General features: G+C 47.8%; 1 protein-coding gene across 1 annotated transcript in view; it reads left to right on the top strand.

Moving 5' to 3' along the window:
• Nucleotides 1–22,901, top strand: part of EVL (Enah/Vasp-like) — a 78,377-nt gene that overhangs the window by 54,611 nt on the left and 865 nt on the right. The window contains 10 exon segments of the mRNA XM_044271502.1: nt 1,615–1,673; nt 10,612–10,658; nt 10,660–10,857; nt 11,003–11,124; nt 11,887–11,947; nt 12,109–12,169; nt 16,159–16,225; nt 16,301–16,363; nt 19,754–19,820; nt 22,143–22,200. Coding sequence (XP_044127437.1) covers nt 1,615–1,673; nt 10,612–10,658; nt 10,660–10,857; nt 11,003–11,124; nt 11,887–11,947; nt 12,109–12,169; nt 16,159–16,225; nt 16,301–16,363; nt 19,754–19,820; nt 22,143–22,200 — 803 coding nt within the window.

Here is a 22,901-nt window from a genome sequence, read left to right as displayed (position 1 = left end):
TAAGATTTTAGCACATGCGTCACATGCATGTACAGTACAGGCTAGAAAGCACAGTGCATCCTACGGCGCTTGTGCAACAAATCAGCCGCGCAAAGCGGGAAGTCAGACAGCACAGCACGCCGCCGCTCTCCATAATCGCTGGCCATTCGTGTCGCCCCCCCTCTTCTCAAAATCTGACATTTCGCACATGCGTTGTGGGATGGTGCATGCGCTGTACTTTCTAGTCAGTGTGCATCGGCTGCTGCGGAATACTGCACCTGTGCCACGTACAGTACAGCACTGAAACTTGCGCCCACAGGCTGGAGAGTACTGCGCAAGCGCCATCCTAAAGCCTCATGGTGCGACAATTAAGCAACACAGAGACTGAGGTCGGATGACAAAGGGGCTGTAAATCTAGACGGGGGGTGAGGGATTATGGAGGAAATTCTGGGACTCGGGACCGCCCACTGCGCACTTGTGTCCTCATTTGCATATTGGATACAACTTTATTTTCCCTCTATATAGACTTTGCTGCACATCAGGAAAGATAGGTTTACAGATGTGTTTATTGGCTCTGACAGAGCACTGGTCAGCAGGACAACCCCAGTGAACCAGGAATAGGGCCTGGTAGGGTTGATCCTGCTGATTACAATGATAACTCTCTTGCGGCGATCCTGAATAGCGGAGGTGCACCGAGGGGCTAGGCCCTGCGTCTCAGTGCTATGAAACCTATATTTTGCATAAAGCAGGGATGGCCAACCTGTGGCTCTCCAGCTGTTTCAAAACTACAACTCCCAGCATGCCCAGACAGCCTAGAGCAGGGAATGGTGGGAATTGTAGTTGGAGAACCGCAGGTTGAGCATCCCTGGAATAAAGAATATAAGCAGTTTTTCTCGGGAACGCTGCAACCGATCTTTCTTAAGACGGGTATTGTTTTTACCAGCAGGATCAACCCTACCAAAGCAGCATGTCTGGTTTAATAGAGTTGATCCTGCTGATAACTTTCCTTTAAAGAGCCATTCAAGCAAAAGCAGAAAAGTTAAGTATTTGTGCCTCCCCATGCACTGCCCTGGTGCCCCAGGATGTTCTATGCCAGGGGTAGGCAACCTACGGCACTCCAGATGTTGTGAAACTACAACTCCCAGCATGCATACTCGCTCTGCTCTTCTAAGAACTCACTTAGAAATGAATGGAGCATGCTGGGAATTGTAGTTTCACAACAGCTGGAGTGCCGAAGGTGGCTGACCCCTGTTCTATGCATTAACTGAGCCCGACATGAGCACAGCCCCCTCCCCCACACCTTCAGAATATACATATGCAGAACATGGGTTGTGCCAACTATAGGTCTGTGTGGTCCCTGGCTTGTGGCTCTCCAGCTGTTGCAAAACTACAACTCCCAGCAAGCTCATTTCCTTCCTTGTCATTTAATTGACAAATATTAACGAGTCTTCATTGCATTACCCGCTGCTGGCATCTGTATTACCTGCAAGATGAATGATCCTAATAAACCCATGCACCAGGCTGTGGAAAGAGCAGGAGGACATCTAGTGGTAGAACTGGGGTATTGCACAACATTCATTATAACGGATACCTGATATGATATTTGGTTTATCATTTAATTTTCTTATCATTCAGGCAAATAATGGAAGCGCAACTGCGACAAGAGACGCTGGAAAGGAGGACATCGACCACAGGCAAGTGCAATCAGTGAAGCGTGTGTGCTCTGCGTCTGTAAATGCTAACTAAATTAATAGAATGAGATGGGGGTGACGTCTGATCTGCTTGAATACTTATCCTCTGTAATCGAGTCTAATATCAGTTCTGCAAGAACGAAAAAATTAAAAAATAAAAATAAAATCGTAATCCCATCGTGGGCGAATGAGTCATGTGACGAATGGGCGGAGCCTATTAGAGCAGTAGGGTAAATGTGATCATTGCTTGTAGGGACAGACACTTACCAGTGGGGGCGCTCACGCTCAGTTGTACAGGCCAGCACTGTCTATGGTGTATATCTATCGTGGCCGGTCCATAGCGAGCCGCCGAGCAAATCTATGTGAAACGTTGCGCAGATTTTCAGTTTCATTGTCTTGTTTTCTCCGTTCATACACATTCAGGGGGAAGGGATCGGGCTGTTAGATTACAACATGCCCAATACTTTTATCCTCAGACATAAGCCACTACCAGAAGTGCCCAGCCGAGCCCAGCATGCACGTGTACGGGGGGGCTGACAGCTAGAACACAGGCATGCTCAGCCGAGCCCAGCATGCACGTGTACGGGGGGGCTGACAGCTAGAACACAGGCATGCTCAGCCGAGCCCAGCATGCACGTGTACGGGGGGGCTGACAGCTAGAACACAGGCATGCTCAGCCGAGCCCAGCATGCACGTGTACGGGGGGGCTGACAGCTAGAACACAGGCATGCTCAGCCGAGCCCAGCATGCACGTGTACGGGGGGGCTTACAGCTAGAACACAGGCATGCTCAGCCGAGCCCAGCATGCATGTGTACGGGGGGGCTTACAGCTAGAACACAGGCATGCTCAGCCGAGCCCAGCATGCATGTGTACGGGGGGGCTTACAGCTAGAACACAGGCATGCTCAGCCGAGCCCAGCATGCATGTGTACGGGGGGGCTTACAGCTAGAACACATGCATGCTCAGCTGAGCCCAGCATGCATGTGTACGGGGGGGCTTACAGCTAGAACACAGGCATGCTCAGCCGAGCCCAGCATGCATGTGTACGGGGGGGCTTACAGCTAGAACACAGGCATGCTCAGCTGAGCCCAGCATGCATGTGTACGGGGGGGCTTACAGCTAGAACACAGGCATGCTCAGCCGAGCCCAGCATGCATGTGTACGGGGGGGCTTACAGCTAGAACACAGGCATGCTCAGCCGAGCCCAGCATGCATGTGTACGAAGGGGGCTGACAGTTAGAACACAGGCATGCTCAGCTAAGCCCAGCATGCATGTGTACGGGGGGCTGACAGCTAGAACACAGCCATGCTCAGCCGAGCCCAGCATGCATGTGTACGGGGGGGGCTGACAGCTAGAACACAGGCATGCTCAGCCGAGCCCAGCATGCATGTGTACGGGGGGGCTGACAGCTAGAACACAGGCATGCTCAGCCGAGCCCAGCATGCATGTGTACGGGGGGGCTTACAGCTAGAACACAGGCATGCTCAGCCGAGCCCAGCATGCATGTGTACGGGGAGGCTGACAGCTAGAACACAGGCATGCTCAGCCGAGCCCAGCATGCATGTGTACGGGGGGGGGGGGGGGGGCTGACAGCTAGAACACAGGCATGCTCAGCCGAGCCCAGCATGCATGTGTACGGGGGTGGGGGGGCTGACAGCTAGAACACAGGCATGCATGTGTACGGGGGGGGGGCTGACAGCTAGAACACAGGCATGCTCAGCCGAGCCCAGCATGCATGTGAACGGGGGGGCTGACAGCTAGAACACAGGCATGCTCAGCCGAGCCCAGCATGCATGTATACGGGGGGGGGGGGGGGGGGGCTGACGGCCATCTAAATAGTATGACCAGCCCAAGACAAGTGACCGTCCGCATGATGCTACCCGATCCCTGAACTGCCCCATAAAGTGTCCATTACACCCCAGCTTCAGTCACATAGGGACAGGTACTGAAGCTAGAACGCACTTTTTACATTTTTTCCACCACTCGCGGCGTAAATTTTACCTGAAATCAGCGCCTTCCTGTAACTACTGCAGAGTTCAGTTTGAGGCACAAGGATGCGCCTCTGACTTATAGGAAAAGAGCCCTATAGTGCTGTGTGTCTCTTGGGTTGTATCACACATGAAAGGCTTAGATACATGGCTCCGAAGACAGTATGACACATGAAAGGCTTAGATACATGGCTCCGAAGACAGTATGACACATGAAAGGCTTAGATACATGGCTCCGAAGACAGTATGACACATGAAAGGCTTAGATACATGGCTCCGAAGACAGTATGACACATGAAAGGCTTAGATACATGGCTCCGAAGACAGTATCGCACATGAAAGGGTTAGATACATGGCTCCGAAGACAGTATCGCACATGAAAGGCTTAGATACATGGCTCCGAAGACAGTATCGCACATGAAAGGCTTAGATACATGGCTCCGAAGACAGTATCGCACATGAAAGGCTTAGATACATGGCTCCGAAGACAGTATCGCACATGAAAGGCTTAGATACATGGCTCCGAAGACAGTATCGCACATGAAAGGCTTAGATACATGGCTCCGAAGACAGTATCGCACATGAAAGGCTTAGATACATGGCTCAGAAGACAGTATCGCACATGAAAGGCTTAGATACATGGCTCCGAAGACAGTATCCCACATGAAAGGCTTAGATACATGGCTCAGAAGACAGTATCGCACATGAAAGGCTTAGATACATGGCTCAGAAGACAGTATCACACATGAAAGGCTTAGATACAGCAGGCTCAGAAGACAGTATCACATAGGTTTCTTAGATACACAACACAGCATCACACACAACAGAATTAGATACAGGAGGGTCAGCAGACGGTATCACACAGGAGGATAATCCTCAAACTGCGGCCCTCCAGCTGTTGCAAAACTACGACTCCCACAATGCCCTGCTGTAGGCTGATACCTGTAGGCTGTTCGGGCATGCTGGGAGTTGTAGTTTTGCAACAGCTGGGGGGCCGCAGTTTGAGGATGCTTCACACCAGACAGTATCACACACAATAGGATTAGATACAGCAAGCTTAGATGCACAACAGGCAATATCATATGACAGGATTTTGTACGGCAGGCTCAGACAGTAAGGCTTAGATACACTGCGCAGCTACAATAGGATTAGATACAGCAGGCTCAGCAGACATCACTCATGGGAGGCTTAGTTACAAAGAAACTGTATCGCACTCAATAGGATTAGATACAGCAGACTGACAGTATCACACGGGAGGCTTAGATACACTGTGCTTTGGGTATTACTGCGCTTCTTCTGCCGGCTCCCGGTGGAGAGATCACACAGATTTATACCGTGTACGTCCCGAGGATTCCGCCGGACAGCTGCGCGGTGCGTGCGCTCTGCTCATACGGGTTTATTGATTCAAGTGTAGACAAAAGGGTCCCGTTAGTAGCTGAACTCGGGCAACGAGCTGCTGTTGACGGATCTGGTGCCATCCTGTGAGTGTGCGCTGCCGTCCTGCTGGTTATGGGCTGTAGGTCTGGCTGGGTTTTGTGCCTTAGTTTCTATGACAATGCCCTCAATGCCCCAATGGCATCACATCTATGGTGTCCATAGCAGGAATACAAACTACAACCATAGTAAGATCCAGCATCAGCAGTTCGCCTGCTTGATGACGGTTTCCCGATGCCTTTTCTCTTTACTGCACAGTCTGTGTACACTACTACAGAATATGTCGGTGCTATATACGCAAGGAGAGCAAACTGTAAAGGCCACAGCCTTTAGGATCTATTACACGTACCTGACTGCTCTTCAGACGGGAACATAGCCGTTATTCAGGATTACAAAACCACGGTGGCCGGTTTTATTTTTTTTCCTCCTAAAACAGCGCCACACGTGTCCGTAAGGCTGTGTCTGGTATTGTAGCTGGAATGGAACCAAGCTGCAGTTCCTCAGCCATCCTATGGACAGGTGTGGCGCTGTCTCCAAGAAACCAGCCATTCCTTTCCATCCAACGGCTAAAGTAGCTCAATAGTCTCTCTGCAAACAGCTCCTCGTATCTCAGCTTCCTGGAGTATTGCAATGGCACGGGAGGAGATACACCTGAATTTTTAGGGTTTGAGCGCAGCAGCACGTCGCCCTGGTTTTGTAGGTCGTCACACAAGTCCTTGTAGTGATTTTGGATATGGATAGTTAACCCTTTCTGCAATAACGTGTAACTGAAAGCCTGTGGCGGTGCATGCCGGAGATTGCATGAGTGAGTCTTTCTTGAGTTAAGCCATAAGTGTCCTTATTTGCCTGAGATGTGAGGTATGTATTATTAACATGAACCCCCCCCACAAAAAAAAAAAAAAAGACACTGCCCCTTCAATTTTGAGGCCTCAGGCTTGAGCCTGTATTGGGCCCTAAATCTATAAGGAGGTTGCTGGAAAATGACGCTATCGGGTACTTAAGAATGTGATTTCTTTACAGATTGTTTCCTTCCAGCAGAGATAGAATGTTCCTTTGTATCTACATTTAGAGAACATTGGTGAGGTGTCTCCTCGAGGACCCTGATCCTCAGGGGTGTGCCTACAATTGCGGCAGGACACGCAGTGGGCGGGTTTTAAACCGCTGGGGGGGGGGGGGGGCACTGCACTCAGATTTGAGTTTGCACTTAGCTCCCTCTAGTGGTGGCTTAAAGTAGACAGAATGTTATCATTTATCGAGTCATTGGGATTCCCCTACGGATCGATAATACAACCCGAGCTGGACCTAAACCTACCCGCCCGACTCCGCCATATACCTGCCCTCACATTTCTATAGCAGGGTTGAGATAAGTGGCTGCTAGGCCTATCTAGTGCCGCTTATCTCTAGTAAACCAACCTGTCCGATTCCCTAAATCCTGGTCTTCGAGCCCCAGCCACTATAGACAAGAGATGGTCCCCAAAATCTCAAGTCTTAGGAGCAGCTTTACGACTCCGTCGCTTCAGTGGATGATCGGCCCTCCATAATCCCCAACCACTTTCTTTACACGTTTGATTGGCAGAGCTGCTTTTGCTCCCAGCCAATCAGCAAGCGGTTCTCTTAGCAGACATTGAGGAACCACCCTAGAGGAACCAAGCAGGTCCCAAAAGCTTGGTTACTCGGGAAAGGGGCTGTCTCATTTCTGGGGAAAGACGCTCACCAATGTCCTTTAGGAATAGACACAAAAAAACATTTTATTTTCGTTGAAAGTGGAAACCCCCTTTAAATATGTGCTGCTTTTTATGCTCCTTACATACGTTGACCTCTGGTTGTTATTTCACTTGTAACCATGACCGTCTCTGCATGCCGCCATCTTTTATATTTTCTGTTTCCATCTGTCTCTCACGCTCCCCGCTCCCCTCTGCCTGATTTGTTGCCCTTGATAAATGCCCGTTTTGCTCTTTTCATTTATTTTTTATTTTTTTCTTCTTTTAGTTTCCACCCTTCAGATAAACGTACCTTCCTCCCCCACCCACTGCCAGTCTCCTCCTCCTGACTACAATAACTACAGAACATCTCCTTCCGCTGGCGCTATCCCGCCACCATCTTACGCCAAAGCTATCTCTTCAGCATCTCCTGTCCCCGAACCCAGTAATCTGTCCTCTCAAAAGTCCTGTAACAGAACCAGCGAGTCCCCAGAGCTGCCGTCTCACAGTCTTTCCGGATTCGAGCCTTCCTCCTCCTCTTCCCAAGCTTCTGCCTTTTCTCCGATCTGGCCAAGTAACGGGACCCTATCCCGAAGCGTCAAGCAGATCTCCCTATCCCCTCCAAACCCTTCCAGTTCCCATTCTCCATTAACTTCTCATCAGTCTGTAAAGCATACCCCTGTGTCGTTTTCGTCCCGCTCTTCTTCTCCTGCTGTGGCTTCACCAGGCCTTCACCAGAACGTGTCTCCTCAACTCCTTATTCCAGCGACTCTTCCCGTGATACCTGCCCAGAACGTCAGGAACAGAGGAGGTCCTGACAAAATGGTCCAAAACCCAAACGTACCTCATCAGACAGGGCCAGATGACCAAGCAGATGAACCGCGCTCCACTCAGATTCCATTAAGTTCTCAGAAAGCCCAAGTTAAAAGCTCTGACCGTTCCTTTCTGTCCTGCCTAGAAACTGTGCCCCTCCCTCAGTTGCCAGTCATCGCCAGCCCGGCTGGGACCCTGACTCATGCTTCCGCTCAACCCTTCCATAGCTCCTGTCAACCGTCATACCAGTCCTCATCACATTTTGTCTCATTACCTCCTCCTTATGCTGCTGTATCTGAGCTGAATTTGTCCAAGAGGACTACACATTACATGACATCCGCCATTTCCCAGTTAAGTAAGTACAAGCCGCTCAAAAAGCAGTAAATGTCTTACCCGCCAATTTAAAGGGGAGCTCCGTGGTTAAAGAAACTTGCCTGACATCCTTTTACATAGCTTTACACGGAGATGAAGTTGTATCATGTTGCATACTCCTTTCACATCCAGAAGGTTTCCAAACCTTTTAAATAGAATCCGACTGAGCAATCATCTGATCGTGGCGGATCGGCCTTCAGAGACCTCCAGCAAGACATGCATTTCCCTGCAGTGGCCACTACAGGTGAAATGGGGTATTGCACGCCTGCCATTCAAACGCATGGACAGGAGCAGGAAACGATCTCCTAGTGCAGGGATTGACAACCTCCGGCACTCCAGGTATTGTAAACTACAACTCCCAGCATGCACATTTGTTCAGCTGTTCTTGGAAGTTCCACAGAAGCGAAAGGAGCATGCTGGGTGTTGTCGTTTCACAACAGCTGGAGTTTCCGGATATGTCCTAACACAGGCATCCTCAACCTGCGGCCCTCCAGCTGTTGCAAAACTACAACTCCCAGCCTACAGCAGGGCATTGTGGGAGTTGTAGTTTTACAACAGCTGGAGGGCCGCAGTTTGAGGATGCCTGTCCTAACGGGTTGTCGCATGGTCACTCCACTACGCGGAAATATTTAGCAGCGATCATTCGTAATGCAAAATACTGGGAATACTGATCTCAGCAGAAACGGATCCAGCCGGGGGATACTGTGAGGTTTGAAGTCGGAGCTGGTGGGATGGCGAGGACCAGGGGCAGAGCAAGCTCATTTTGACCTGGATACCCAATGCTTGCCAAGCAGACAGGTCCCACTGTGACTATGTGTTGGAGGTCCTGAGAGCTAACTGGGAACCAGTACAATCCTCAGAACTGCTCTGGATGTGATTGGAGTATGATAAGAGGCATGGAAACTTTTCTGGCTTCCATGATAAAAAAAATAATGTAGTAATGTAGTTCTTCTGCAAAGAACTGTGGGTAGGGGTACGCCATCATTTCATGTGGCCCCAGTTGGTAGTTGGGGGGGGGGGGGGGTGACTTATCAATGCACCCTAGAATGTATATGACATATAGCAAGGGCTGCACAGCGCCACCCACAAGTAGTGGTAAAATGGTGGAATTACTATTTGCTCTATATACCCCAGGTGTCTTTACCCAGCAGAGGGCAGACTTAGCAGGAATAAGTGGAGCGCCCCCTTAATTCAAGTAATTAATTGCGATTAAAGGGGCACTCCATCTGCGGACAGATCTCTGATATTCACGCGCCCTCCTGCAACTGTATCTTTTGCTGTTTTATGTAGAATGTGTTTGTATTAAGCCTCGTGGGTTATTATTGTTGCTGTTTTACAAATCCCCCAAAAAAAACGCGTTACGTCCCGTTGCAGAAACCCGACTCGTAACGGGGTCCGACGTTTATTAGGGTAATTAGAGGGGCTGTCCAGGAATTGAAAAGCATGACTGCTTTCTCCTCTAACAGAAACACAGCCCTACCTGTCCAAGGGTTGTGTCTGTTATGGCGGACTAAATACTGATAACCTAGCCTTATGATATCAGATCAGTGAGGGGCCCCGACTCCTGACACACGGGGGGTGTCAGCTGTTAGAAGGCGATGTGGTGCTGCCGCCTCTTCCTCAGCTGCTTGCACGGCCATTGTGCAGCTCAGTCCCATACAAGTGAATAGGACTGAGCTGCAATACCACGAACAGCCACTATACAATGGACAGCGCTGTGCTTGCTACGCAATGAAATGGCTGCAGCGCTCTTCTAAGCACCGCAGCCCCTTCAAACAGCTAGTTGGTGGGAATCTCGCCCCCACCCATCTGATATTGATAACCTATCCCGAGGACAGTTCACATTATTTCATTGGCTGAGCCGCAGCACTACATACTGTAAAAACTGCGAACAGAGGTAGCGCTATTATTGTAAGCCGCCAAGTCCATCTAACAATGGACAAAGCCGACACAAGGTGAGTAAAAGATCATTGCTGATCTACAAGTCCTACTTACCTCTGCCCCTTAGGACAGTGGAAGGTAATTATTTGTATTACTTTTAATAGATTTTATTTCCTACAGATTGTATAGTGTGTATGGCATAGAGATATTTTTCACAGTCTGTTGAAAATCCCTATTTGAAATTGGCGTTCCAGCTATAACATTGGCTGCACACACCCAAAAAACAACAACAAAAAAACAACGTTTTTCTTCTTCGTGGAAACCATCAGTAAGCTGCTCTATTACTCTTATATAATGCGTCTCTTTCAGTGCTGTGAATGGGCCAATCAGTGGACGGCAAACACAGTACTGTTAGCGGGGGGGGCTCATTAACACAAATACCCAGTGCAGTCGAGGGGTCGATACGGTGATCAGAACATTTGGATTTGAGCTGTAGAATGTATGGCTAAACCTGCTTGCTGATGGTCTCCAGGCAGCAATACTGTTTTCACTACATCAACTTTTGCAACATTTATTCAAAATGGTAAAATAGAGAATTAAAAGGGAAACCAAACAAAGAGCAACAGGCAGAGCGCTGCTCCTGTACGTCACACCTATGAATGTTACTGGCAGGGTAGTACTTACTGTCCTCAGCTACTTACCTGCCACTGTTTCCCTACACCTAACAGTAGGCCTCATTTTGTTTTTGAAGGTCCCATGGTCCCTCCTGGCCATCTCTCCTCCTACAACTATGGTAGCTTCAGTTGGGGTAGCGCCTGCTCCAACCAGTGGACCGCCACCTCCGCCACCGCCTGGTCCTCCACCGCCATCAGGAGCTACCCCGCCACCTGCCCCTCCTTTACCAGCTGGGGGAAGCCAAGGGGTGGTGTATGAAGATAGCCCAGCGTCTGGGCTGGCAGCAGCTCTGGCCGGTGCCAAACTGAGGAAAGTACAACGGGTGAGACTCCTGTCTATACGTTCCCTGTCTACGGAGGAGAGGACGTTACAGAAGACTCAGTCCTCGGGGGCAGAACCTGATCCTGTGAGGCTCAGCCGCAAAATATAGATTTAACGTTTTGTTTTTTCTCTCTCTCTCTTTGAAGCCAGAAGATGTTTCAGGAAGTTCTAGTCCCTGCGGAGCTTCCAAAACTGACGCCAATCGAACAAGTAGCGGAGGAGGCGGAGGAGGATTGATGGAGGAAATGAACAAACTGCTGGCAAAAAGGTTCAAGTCATAATGAAATAATCTGCTGTAAATTATAGCAACTTTATATCCCTGTCACAGTGGAGATGTTAGCAGTATTATAGCAGTTATATTCTTGTACATAGGAGCAGTATTATAGTAGTTATATTCTTGTACATAGGAGGCAGTATTATAGCAGTTATATTCTTGTACACAGGAGGCAGTATTATAGCAGTTATATTCTTGTACATAGGAGCAGTATTATAGCAGTTATATTCTTGTACATAGGAGCAGTATTATAGTAGTTATATTCTTGTACATAGGAGGCAGTATTATAGCAGTTATATTCTTGTACATAGGAGCAGTGTTATAGCAGTTATATTCTTGTACATAGGAGCAGTATTATAGTAGTTATATTCTTGTACATAGGAGGCAGTATTATAGCAGTTATATTCTTGTACATAGGAGGCAGTATTATAGTAGGTATATTCTTGTACATAGGAGCAGTATTATAGTAGTTATATTCTTGTACATAGGAGGCAGTATTATAGTAGTTATATTCTTGTACATAGGAGCAGTATTATAGTAGTTATATTCTTGTACATAGGAGCAGTATTATAGTAGTTATATTCTTGTACATAGGAGGCAGTATTATAGCAGTTATATTCCTGTACATAGGAGCAGTATTATAGTAGTTATATTCCTGTACATAGGAGCAGTATTATAGTAGTTATATTCTTGTACATAGGAGCAGTATTATAGTAGTTATATTACAGTAGTGTTTGATGATATTATTTGTTGCAGAAGAAAAGCAGCTTCACAGACAGAAAAACCTGGGGACAAAAAAGAAGATGAATGCCAAAATGTAAGTGACTATTAATCTTCCCACCTTCCAATAAACCAGGCTCCCAATAATCTGTACTCTTAGCCCAGTTTCATCTCAGAGTCTGATATTCTGTAGTAATTGTAGAGATTGTTACCGTTTCTATTGTTATAATATATATCACTGTGCTCCTGTATGTTTAGGAAGATGCCAGTCTCTCGTCTTCTCCCAATACGCGGGGTCCCACACCTCAGAACTCTGCAGGTAACACAAGCACAGATGCATTTATAGATGTATAGAGTGCACCCGAAAGGGTTTGTCTAATTCTGTAGAATTGCAGCCATAATACGGACACTAAACGCACCCATATTGTGGCCTTGGTTATATCCGTTTGTAGGATGAATGGACGTCATTCGGTTTTGCTGCCATTACTGCAACCTCACCAGAAAAGACGATCATTGGCTGTTCTGTCTGTGGTCCTGACCCATAGATTTTACACTTGCGTTGTTGTTTTTCGGTATTGAGATCCAGCAGAGGATCTCAATACTGGAAAAAAAAAAAACTTGTGAATGGAAAGAGATCCATTCAGGATGTCTTCCGTTCCGTCAGCATTCTGTTTTGTGCCTGAAAATAATACCGCTGCAAGCTGCGGTCGTGTGTCCGGTCAAAAATACTGGATTAAGTCAATGTTGACGGATCCATTTTTTTTAGGAGCCTAAAAAAAACGGATCCGTCAGCCATTGAATTTCATTTTTTTTTAGTGATGAATCCGTTTTGATATCTCACTGCCGCATCCTAACGGAAGTGATGCATCCTGATGTGCAAAATCAAAACAGAACCGTTTAATTCCAGTATTGAGATCCTCTGCCGGATCTTAATACCGAAATTCACAACGCAAGTGAGTGCGAAAGTCTGGTTTTATATTTTGGGAGGTTACATTTGTCTTGATACATTGTAGCATAAGGCCTTTTAATAACCAGTGTCCCCATCCTGTGCCGATTATTTTCCTTTTTTTAACAGTTTTTTTTTAAATATTTATCAACAATTTACAAAATTAGTTACAAAGAAAATCCGATGTTGAGAATTAGTGTACTTTCACACTTGCGGCAGGACGGATCCGACAGGCTGTTCACCTTGTCGGATCTGTCCTGCGACTATTTCGCCGTGCCGCCGGACCGCCGCTCCGTCCCCATTGACTATAATGGGGACGGGGGCGGAGCTCCGGCGCAGCACGGCGGTGCACGGAGAAAGGCCGCCGGACTAAAATTACTGCATGTCAGGCTTTTTAGTCCGGCGGCTTTCTCCGTGCACTGCCGTGCTGCGCCGGAGCTCTGCCACCGTCCCCATTATAGTCAATGGGGACGGAGCGGAGGTCCGGCGGCACGGCAAAATAGCTGCAGGACGGATCCGACATGGTGAACAGCCTGTCGGATCCGTCCTGCCGCAAGTGTGAAACTAGCCTAAAGGGGGTGCGGACGTGTTTCTTGATGTGTCCATTTTCAGCAGTTGGAGCCGTTTCTCGGATTCAGAGCTTCAAACACCTGCACGGATGAATAATTACATATAATTAAGGGTACTTTCACACTAGCGTTATTCTTTTCCGGTACTGAAAGGGTCTCAATACCAGAAAAAAAAACGCTTCCGTTTTGTCCCAATGCATTCTCAATGGAAAGAAATCCGTTCAGTATGCATCAGGATGTCTTCCCTCCCGTCCCTTGTACGGTATTTGACCGGCCAAAATTCCGGAACACTACCGCTTTGCCGGATCCGGCATTCATTTCCATTAAAAATGTATTAATGCCGGATCCGGTACCAAGTGTCCTGGAAATTTCCGCATCGCTGGATCTGGTTTTGCGCATGCGCAGTTCTTTCTAGCTTTGAAAAAAATTAAATACCGGATCCATTATTCCGGATGATACCGGAAAGACAGATCCGGTATTTTAATGAACAAGTCTAACGGATCCTGATATCCGTATGCAAACGTATATATATATTTTTTTCGGAACTGACTGCCGGATTCTAACAACGCTAGTGTGAAAGTACCCTAAGGCCTCATGCACACAGCCGTTGTTTGGGTCCGCATCCGAGCCGCCATTTTAGCGGCTCGGATGCGGACCCATTCACATCAATGGGGCTGCAAAAGATGCGGACAGCACTCTGTGTGCTGTCCGCATCCATTGCTCCGTTCCGCGGCCCTGTTAAAAAAAAAATATAACATGTCCTATTCTTGTCCGCGCTTTGTGGACAAGAATAGGAATTTACATTGTTTTTTGGGGATCCGCGGTTTGCAGACCGCAGAAAACGGCACAGCCATGTGCATGAGGCCTAACAGTAAGGAGCCAAAGATGAGCTGAGCGCTCAGGGAAGTGTATCTAGATAAATAGACCTGAGTGGTTATCCCCCCCCCCTCCCCCGAGCTATTACGGTGCCTCATTTGTTTCCATTAAAATGAGTTGTATGGTGCGGGCTAATTACACTTGTATCCCATGCAGTTATTAATGTTCTGATGGCGAAGCTAAATAGCTTTTCACAGAGCGATATTATTACGCGTCTTATAACGGACACGGAGACGCAAGTAAAATAGCAGAGACAAAAACCAATATCCACCCAACGTGTTTCGCTGCCGAAGGAGCGTCATCGGAGCGAGTAAACGGGGCAATGGCGTATAAATGCTGTTCTCCCTGTTCATTAGGGTTAGGGCTCATGCACACGATCGTATGTATTTTGTAGTCCACAAAAAACGTAGCTGCAAAAAAATACGGATGACGTCCATGTGCATTCCGTATTTTGCAGAACGGAACAGCCGGCCCTTCATAGAACAGCACTGTCCTTGACCGCAATGCGGACAATAATAGGACATGTTCTATTTTTTTTGCAGAACAGTCATGCGGACGTATGGAAACGAAATGCACACGGAGTAGCTTCCGTTTTTTTTGGCGGGCCTATTGAAATGAAGGGTTCCGCATAAAAAAAAAAAAACGGAACGGACACGGAAAGAATTACATTGTGTGCATGAGCCCTTAAGGCCCGTAAGGGGATAACCGCGGTGTAAAATAAATTATGTAGAAATTGACAAGGTTTGTGGATTTTAAGGGTACGTCCACACGGGAGGAATTTTGTGGCAGAAAGTCATCTATGGATCCCGCCATCAATCTACGGATAGCTCTTCAGCATCTCATCAGGACCCCCGCGATCAGCCTTTTTTTTTTTTTTTAAGAAGGCACCGGCGCTCCCAATAATTACCTCTGCACACCGCCGTCCATTTGATGGCAGCTGTGCTTGGTATCTTGCTCAGCCCCGTTCATTTCAATGGGACTGAGCTGCACCCAGGCCACGTCGTGCCGTCACTGGCCACGGGAAGCAGCGAGAAGGCTGCAGCCACGTGACTTATAGTCGTGCCGTCATTGGCCACGGGAAGCAGCGAGAAGGCTGCAGCCACGTGACTTACAGTCGTGCCGTCATTGGCCACGGGAAGCAGCGAGAAGACTGCAGCCACGTGACTTACATTCGTGCCGTCATTGGCCACGAGAAGCAGCGAGAAGACTGCAGCCACGTGACTTCTAGTCATGCCGTCACTGGCCGCGAGAAGGCTGCAGCCACGTGACTTAGTCGTGCCGTCACTGGCCACGAGAAGCAGCGAGAAGGCTGCAGCCACGTGACTTACAGTCGTGCCGTCATTGGCCACGAGAAGCAGCGAGAAGACTGCAGCCACGTGACTTACAGTCGTGCCGTCATTGGCCACGAGAAGCAGCGAGAAGACTGCAGCCACGTGACTTCTAGTCGTGCCGTCACTGGCCACGGGAAGCAGAGAGAAGGCTGCAGCGGAACTGGGAGTGCTGCTGCCTTCTTAAACAGCTGTGAGACCCCCACTGATCAAAAGCTGATGTATCCAAAGGATCATCAGTAAGAAAAGGCGGACACCCCCTTTAACACCCACACTGCATGTCATTTTTCATGCAGAATATATATACTCTTTTAATGTGTGGATGAGATTTGACGCTGCAGATTTTCCCGCTGACTCCGCACTGGATAACCTGCAGCGTCTGGGCCTCATGTGCACCTACCCTTATAGTCTGCAGAATATCAGTGCATGCTGGGGGTGCCCACACTTTGCTTACAGTGAAATCTGCATTGTTTCCCGCATGTATCTCATGGATCCACAGCGGCTTCTGCTGCTCTTTACCTTCCATGTGGTGATACCCTAAAGCCTCCTGTCATTGCCTGGATTATCTAACGATGTGATATCATTACAGACTTGGGGAAAAAACCATGGGAGAGAAGTAATTCAGTGGAAAAGCCTGTGCCCTCAATACTGTCCAGGTAGGTGCCCGTCTCAGTGCATGGATGAACTCTTGCAGTCTGCTCTATTCATGTGCTCTCATTCCATTGCCATAGAACCCCACCAGTGGTGAAGAGTCCTGAAGCTAAGAGCCCCATACAATCTCAGCCACCCTCTAGGTACCAAATGACCTGCAGCTCTGTCTGTATCATCTTGTGCTGTGCCGACTCTCGTCTCCACCTGTCCCTCGCTGCATCCGTCAGTGTAGTGTCGATGTTGTAGTATCATTGCATTGTGTGTGCGCCCACTGCCTGAACATAGAGGGGGAGCCGTCCGACACCGGTTTATATATGGGAAGAAGGTGCTGGAAAAGGTTGTCACCTTGTAAATATGTTACCTATCCTGTACTGATCCTGAGTTACATCCTGTATTATACTCCAGAGCTGCACTCACTATTCTGCTGGTGCAGTCACTGTGTGCATACATTACTTCTCCTGTTCTGATCCTGAGTTACATCCTGTATTATACTCCAGAGCTGCACTCACTATCCTGTACTGATCCTGAGTTACATCCTGTATTATACTCCAGAGCTGCACTCACTATTCTGCTGGTGCAGTCACTGTGTACATACATTACTTATCCTGGACTGATCCTGAGTTACATCCTGTACTATACTCCAGAGCTGCACTCACTATTCTGCTGGTGCAGTCACTGTGTACATACATTACTTATCCTGTACTGATCCTGAGCTACATCCTGTATTGTACCCCAGAGCTGCACTCACTATTCTGCTGGTGCAGTCACTGTATACATACATTACTTATCCTGTACTGATCCTGAGCTACATCCTGTATTGTACCCCAGAGCTGCACTCACTATTCTGCTGGTGGAGTGAATGTATTACAGTTTGTGTTATGCTTCAGAGCTGAATTTCCCCAGCATTTCCTGCATGGTCATATTTTACACCTTGCTTTATAGGAGCTCAGATCTATGAGGGATGTGTCGGGCATCAAGCTTGTTGACAGTTTCCAGTTCGCAGAATTGTGAATGCAGCTTGGGAGTATGATGCAGATTATATATAACCAACCATCAAATGACTACATTTTACATAGATTATATCAAAATATAAACTGAAAGATAGAAATCAAAAGGGGATTCTAGGAACCATTAAAAAGGTGTTTGGCAAGTTTCACTTCCTCTCCATTTCTAAGATCCCTACAGTCAGTGAATGGAAACCCTCCTGGTTATATCCAGAAGCCGACAACCCCTCCGGACCTTGTCCTGCTCAGACATCTAGTAGGTCTTTGTTGGAAAGAGCACGGACTTACTTAGACTTCGATACATTGTAACAAACCCCTGGCTGTTTGAGCCACCACTAAGTAGAATTTTCAGCTTCAGTGTAAAAAAATAATGTTTCTATTCACTGATGATATGCAGAGATCTTGAAAAAGCTGAATGGAAAAATAAAATAAATACTTTTTACAAAATTGCAGAGCTTTTAATACAACAATTAAGTGTTGTCCAAGACTAGTAGAACGTTGCCGATTTCTTATGGAAATGGCGCCACATCCGTCCACAGGATGCACGAGGTATTGCAGCTTGGCCCCATTCTGTACACAGGGCTGCGCTGCAGCGCCACACACAGCCACGGACGGGGGATGCGCTGTTTTTGGAAGAAATCAGCCATGTTTTTCCAACCCTGTGTAACCCCTTTATGGTTTACGTCTGGACTGGATTAACCCCTCTGTGTGTCCCTGGTCCCCCTGCACTGCCCCCTTATAATTATTTCCAGTGTGACAGACCATGGGTACGGTTACGGTTTTGCTTCGCTTTTCTCAACCTCTGCCAATCTTGATACACATGAACCCTTATACTCCACTCACAACCAAAGCTGCATTCAAAGTTTTGCTCTATTTTATGTTGCAGGCTTTCACAGCTCACTACCTATACGTAGCCTAAAATGCAGTAGTGTGAAGTATATGATGGGGTGATCTTTTTTAGGGCGTAGTCTGTCAGTTTAGCAGTGACAGGTTTGAAACAGCAACCAGAATTTTGAAGGCAGCTCTGGAGGTGACTGGAGTGAAATACGCTGCTATATACAGATATGTACTGTACAATCATGTTCCAAAGACTATCTGCACATCAGAGGAGCCGCCAGGAAAATGTTCATGCGTTGCTCTGGGTCCTCCGCTCTTGCAGTTGCTCCTCTGCTTTTTCACCGCCATAGGCTGTAATGCCAGGGTAAAGCTTGGCGTCGTTGTCATGGACCAGCTCAGCTGCATTTGCCGGGGCCTTGGGGCATTAACTTGGCAAAACATTTGATAATGGTTGCGCCAATTCAAGATCTGTGGAGCCCACGGGGCAATCTGCATCTACGTAATAGCCTCAAACAGTGTACGCATAACATTGCCATACGGTGCTGAAAGATTACCGTTAATGTCTATATAATACTGCCATAGAGTGCCCATATAACATTGCCAAACAAAACCGCATTCATATAATACTACCATATAGGGATCAAAGAATACAGCCAGTGTCCATATAGCACAGTACTACCGTACGGGGGCCAAAGAAGGCAGTCAAATAATGTCCAGATAATGCAACCATATGGTGCCCAAGGAGTGGTCAAATAATGTCTATATAATACTGCCATACAGTGCCCATATAAGGTTGCCAAAGAAAATTCAGTGTTCATATTATATTACCATATAGGGCCCAAATATACAGTGGAATGTCCATATAATGCAACCATATGGTGCCCAAGGAGTGATCAAATACTGTCGATATAATACTGCCATACAGTGCCCATATAATATTGCCAAACAAAATAGTGTCCATATAATACTACCATATAGGGTGCAAAGAATACAGTCAAATAATGCCCATATAATACTACCATATGATGCCCAAAGATCACCACCAAATAACGCCCATATAATACTGCCACATAACTGGGAAGCTGTAGGACGATTCCCTATTTTGTCCTCGACCTTCCGGCGGCAAAGCTTTCAGCGTTGTACAAGATTGGTCAGTATCCGCAGAACGCCGCATCGCTATGCGTACAGCGGGAAGGGGTGATAAGTGATCGTGTGATCCCAGTACTGGATCCAACAAGGTCACATTTCTGATTGTAATTTATGGTATTTTTGTCATTTCTGCAATCTGTTAACGCTCTTGTCCAGGATATGGACCCGAACATATGGAGACCTAAAAAAACAAGTGCTCTCAAGGTTTAGAAAAACAGCGCCCGCCCTGTCCGCTGGTTGTACGCGGTACCGCAGCCCAGCCCTGTCCGCTGGTTGTACGCGGTACCGCAGCCCAGCCCTGTCCGCTGGTTGTACGCGGTACCGCAGCCCAGCCCTGTCCGCTGGTTGTACGCTGTACCGCAGCCCAGCCCTGTCCAGTTCCTGGAAGGAGCCATATTTTTCTAACCTTTCTAACTATCCAGAGTACTTATATCGGATTTATTGTGGTGTAACCGGTCTGGACCACCAGTGAGAGTAATTGAACATGATGAGAGTTGTAGTGGAACCAGTCAGTCCATTCTAACTGTGGTATGTTTTGAGCAGGATGAAGCCTGTAAACAGCAGCAATGACGTTTCGACGGACGCCTTAGACTTCGACCGAATGAAGCAAGTGAGTAAACAGCAATGGCCGCCCTGCAGTGCCCCTCAGGTGTTCTGTGTTTGGGGGGTTTCCTACAATACAGGATGCATGTTTGTATGTCCATGCTGATGGTAGGTAAGTGCTCTCCAGGCACTATAGGGCAGGGATGCCCAACCTGCAGCCCTCCAGCTGTTGCAAAACTACAACTCCCAGCATGCCTGCACAGCTTACAGCTATCAGAGAGTCACTTTGGCGATAGCCACAGGTTGGGTATCCCTGGTATAGGGGGTGCCGATTCGAGCATTAAAAAATGGGCATACACATTGGATGACTGTTGACGGATCTCACAGATTTCGGTGGGCTATATAGACCACCTAACATGAATGGTGGTGCTCGGACTCCTTCCTCCACCCCAGGCCCCTGCAGCCATGTTGTATTTCAACATTCCTGATTCTTTTGTCCTCCAAGGCGGACATATGAATGCTCAGACATCTGAGGTGGGGGGGAAGAGTAACCAACTGAGCGTTTGCCCCCGCAGCTAAGGCACCTGGCCACCTTCTAGGAGTTGTCCAGGATTAGAAAATCAGTTACCTTTTCCCAAAAACAGCACCACCCTTGCATGCAGTATTGCAGTTCTGTCCCATTGACTCCAATGGTGACGACCCGCAATACCGCACACAACCCGCAGACGGGAGGGGGCTATTTTTGGGAGAAATCAGCCATGTGTTTTGTTTTTTAATCTTGGACAGCCCCTTTAAAAAAAAAAAAAAAAGTTGTCCACTTTCAGGAGAATGTGGATCAAGTGATCACTGCTCGCCCGGCAGATCCCGCACTGCCGCATGGTTTACCCGGCTGCAGCGGTGACGTCTGATCGCTGCAGCCAATCATTGTCCTCAGCACTGACGGTCGCTGCAGGCGGGAAAACTAATCCCGGCGGGGGGAAATGAAGCGGCTGCACAGAATTTGGCAGGTAAGTAACGATCACTTCTTTGTTGCAAGTGGATCCTACAACCCTTTAACTCTTTGTGAGGACAGCGAGGCACCCGCAATACGGTGCAGACCGACTGAGCCGTGCCGTCCTCATTAGTTTAATAAGAGCCCGCTGCGGCTCGTAGGGTTGCACCGTGTGGTCGTACTCTCTCTTAGGCCTCTTTCACACGGGCGTCGCATGTGAGGTCCGGACAAGTTGCGGGAAATTGCGCGATTTTTCCAGTGCGAGGGCAAAGCGTTTTAATGCGTTTTGCACATGAGAATAAATCGGCATGTTTGGTAGCTGGTTATAAGGGAAAATAATAGCATTCTGAATGCAGAATGCTTAGTAAAATGTCCATTGAGGGGTTAAAAAATAAACTAATTTAGCTCGCCCCATCCACTTGATCGCGTAGCGCAGGCCTGGCCAACCTGCGGCTCTCCAGCTGTTTTAATACTACAACTCCCACCATGCCCTGCTGATAGCTGTAGACCAGGCATCCTCAAACTGCAGCCCTCCAGCTGTTGCAAAACTACAACTCCCAGCATGCCCGAACCTCCTACAGCAGGGCATTGTGGGAGTAGTAGTTTTACAACAGCTGGAGGGCCGCAGTTTGAGGATGCCTGCTGTAGACTGTCTAGGCATGATGGGAGTTGTAGTTTTGCAACAGCTGGACAGCCTCAGGTTGGCCATCCCTGGCATAGCGTTTCTCTTCTTTCTTCAGGACCTGGCTAAAGGACCTTTGATGACATCACTGCGCTCATCACATGGTCCATCACAATATAGAGCATGCTGCGATTTTCACGCAACGCACAAGTGATGCGTGAAAATCACTGCTCATGTGCACAGCCCCATTGGAGTGAATGGGTCCGGATTCAGCGCGTTCACCTCACGCATTGCACCCGCACGGAATTCTCGCCCGTGTGAAAGGGGCCTAAAGGCTGTATTAGACTGTCGCTCCTCCACTAGCGAGTAGGCGATAATAGTCTGCTGTATCTTTTAGGCCTCGTGCACACAACCGTATGTATTTTGCGGTCCACAAAAAATACGGATGACGTCAGTGTGCATTACGAATTTTGCAGAACAAAACAGCTGGTCCCTAATAGAACAGTCCGATCCTTGTCCGTAATGCGGACAATAATAGGACATGTTCTATTCTTTTGCGGAACAGAAATACGTAAACTGAATGCACACGGAGTAACTTCCTTTTTTTTGCGGACCCATTGAAGTGAATGGTTCCGCATACGGTCCGCAAAAAAATTGAACGGACACGGAAAGAAAATACGTTCGTGTGCATGAGCCCTAAATCTAATACAGCCCCTATGGTATCCATTTCAAGTTTATTATTTGTGTTTAACCTAATTTTATGTTTTTCTCATCAGGAAATACTAGAGGAAGTCGTTAGAGAGTTACATAAAGTCAAAGAAGAGATCATCGACGGTGAGTTCATCCTTTATAGTCCCTTCCTTAGTCCTCACTCGGATACGGACCCATTTACTTCAATGGGGCCGCAAAAGACGTGGACAGCGCTCACAGACCCATTGAAGTCAATAGGTCTGCAAATAAAAAAATTAAATAAAAAATGCAACACGGATGGTCGTAGGGGGCTGGGAAGGCGAGTGGAACTGCTATTTTATCAGGCAGTTTCCGTATACAATAATCAGGAGGTGTTGCAGTCTTCACACTGACCACTAGATGTCACCAGCAGGCACAAGCTCCTGACTGATAGGACAAGACTCCCTCACTTAACAGCCTGCAGTAAAAAATAAGGTGTCACTGTAAATTACCATGGCAAACCAATCTTTCAGGGTCATGAAGGGCGTTTTATTTGGGGGGTCACTAGTGGGGGCATGTCCCTGCACAGTGTGACACTATCCAGTCATACCGACAGTGTACATTTGCTTTTTTGGTACGTTGCCTACAAGAAAATGTGCCAAAAGTATTGAGACCTGCACCTCTTATTTGGCATATTAGAGGAACATGGCTACTATCCTGCAAAGACAGTGCTGCACCCGTCTATAGTTTGCGTGCGGAATTGGAGCTCAGTCCCATCCACTTAAATGAAGTTGCAATACTGTACCCAACCTGTGGACAAGGGTGGCGCTGTTTCTGGAAGAAAGCAGACATGTTTTCCTTAGTCC

The sequence above is a fragment of the Bufo gargarizans genome, chromosome 11 (genome assembly GCF_014858855.1).
Source record: "Bufo gargarizans isolate SCDJY-AF-19 chromosome 11, ASM1485885v1, whole genome shotgun sequence".
Classification (NCBI taxonomy): domain Eukaryota; kingdom Metazoa; phylum Chordata; class Amphibia; order Anura; family Bufonidae; genus Bufo; species Bufo gargarizans.
This window is presented reverse-complemented; position numbering and strand designations above follow the sequence as displayed.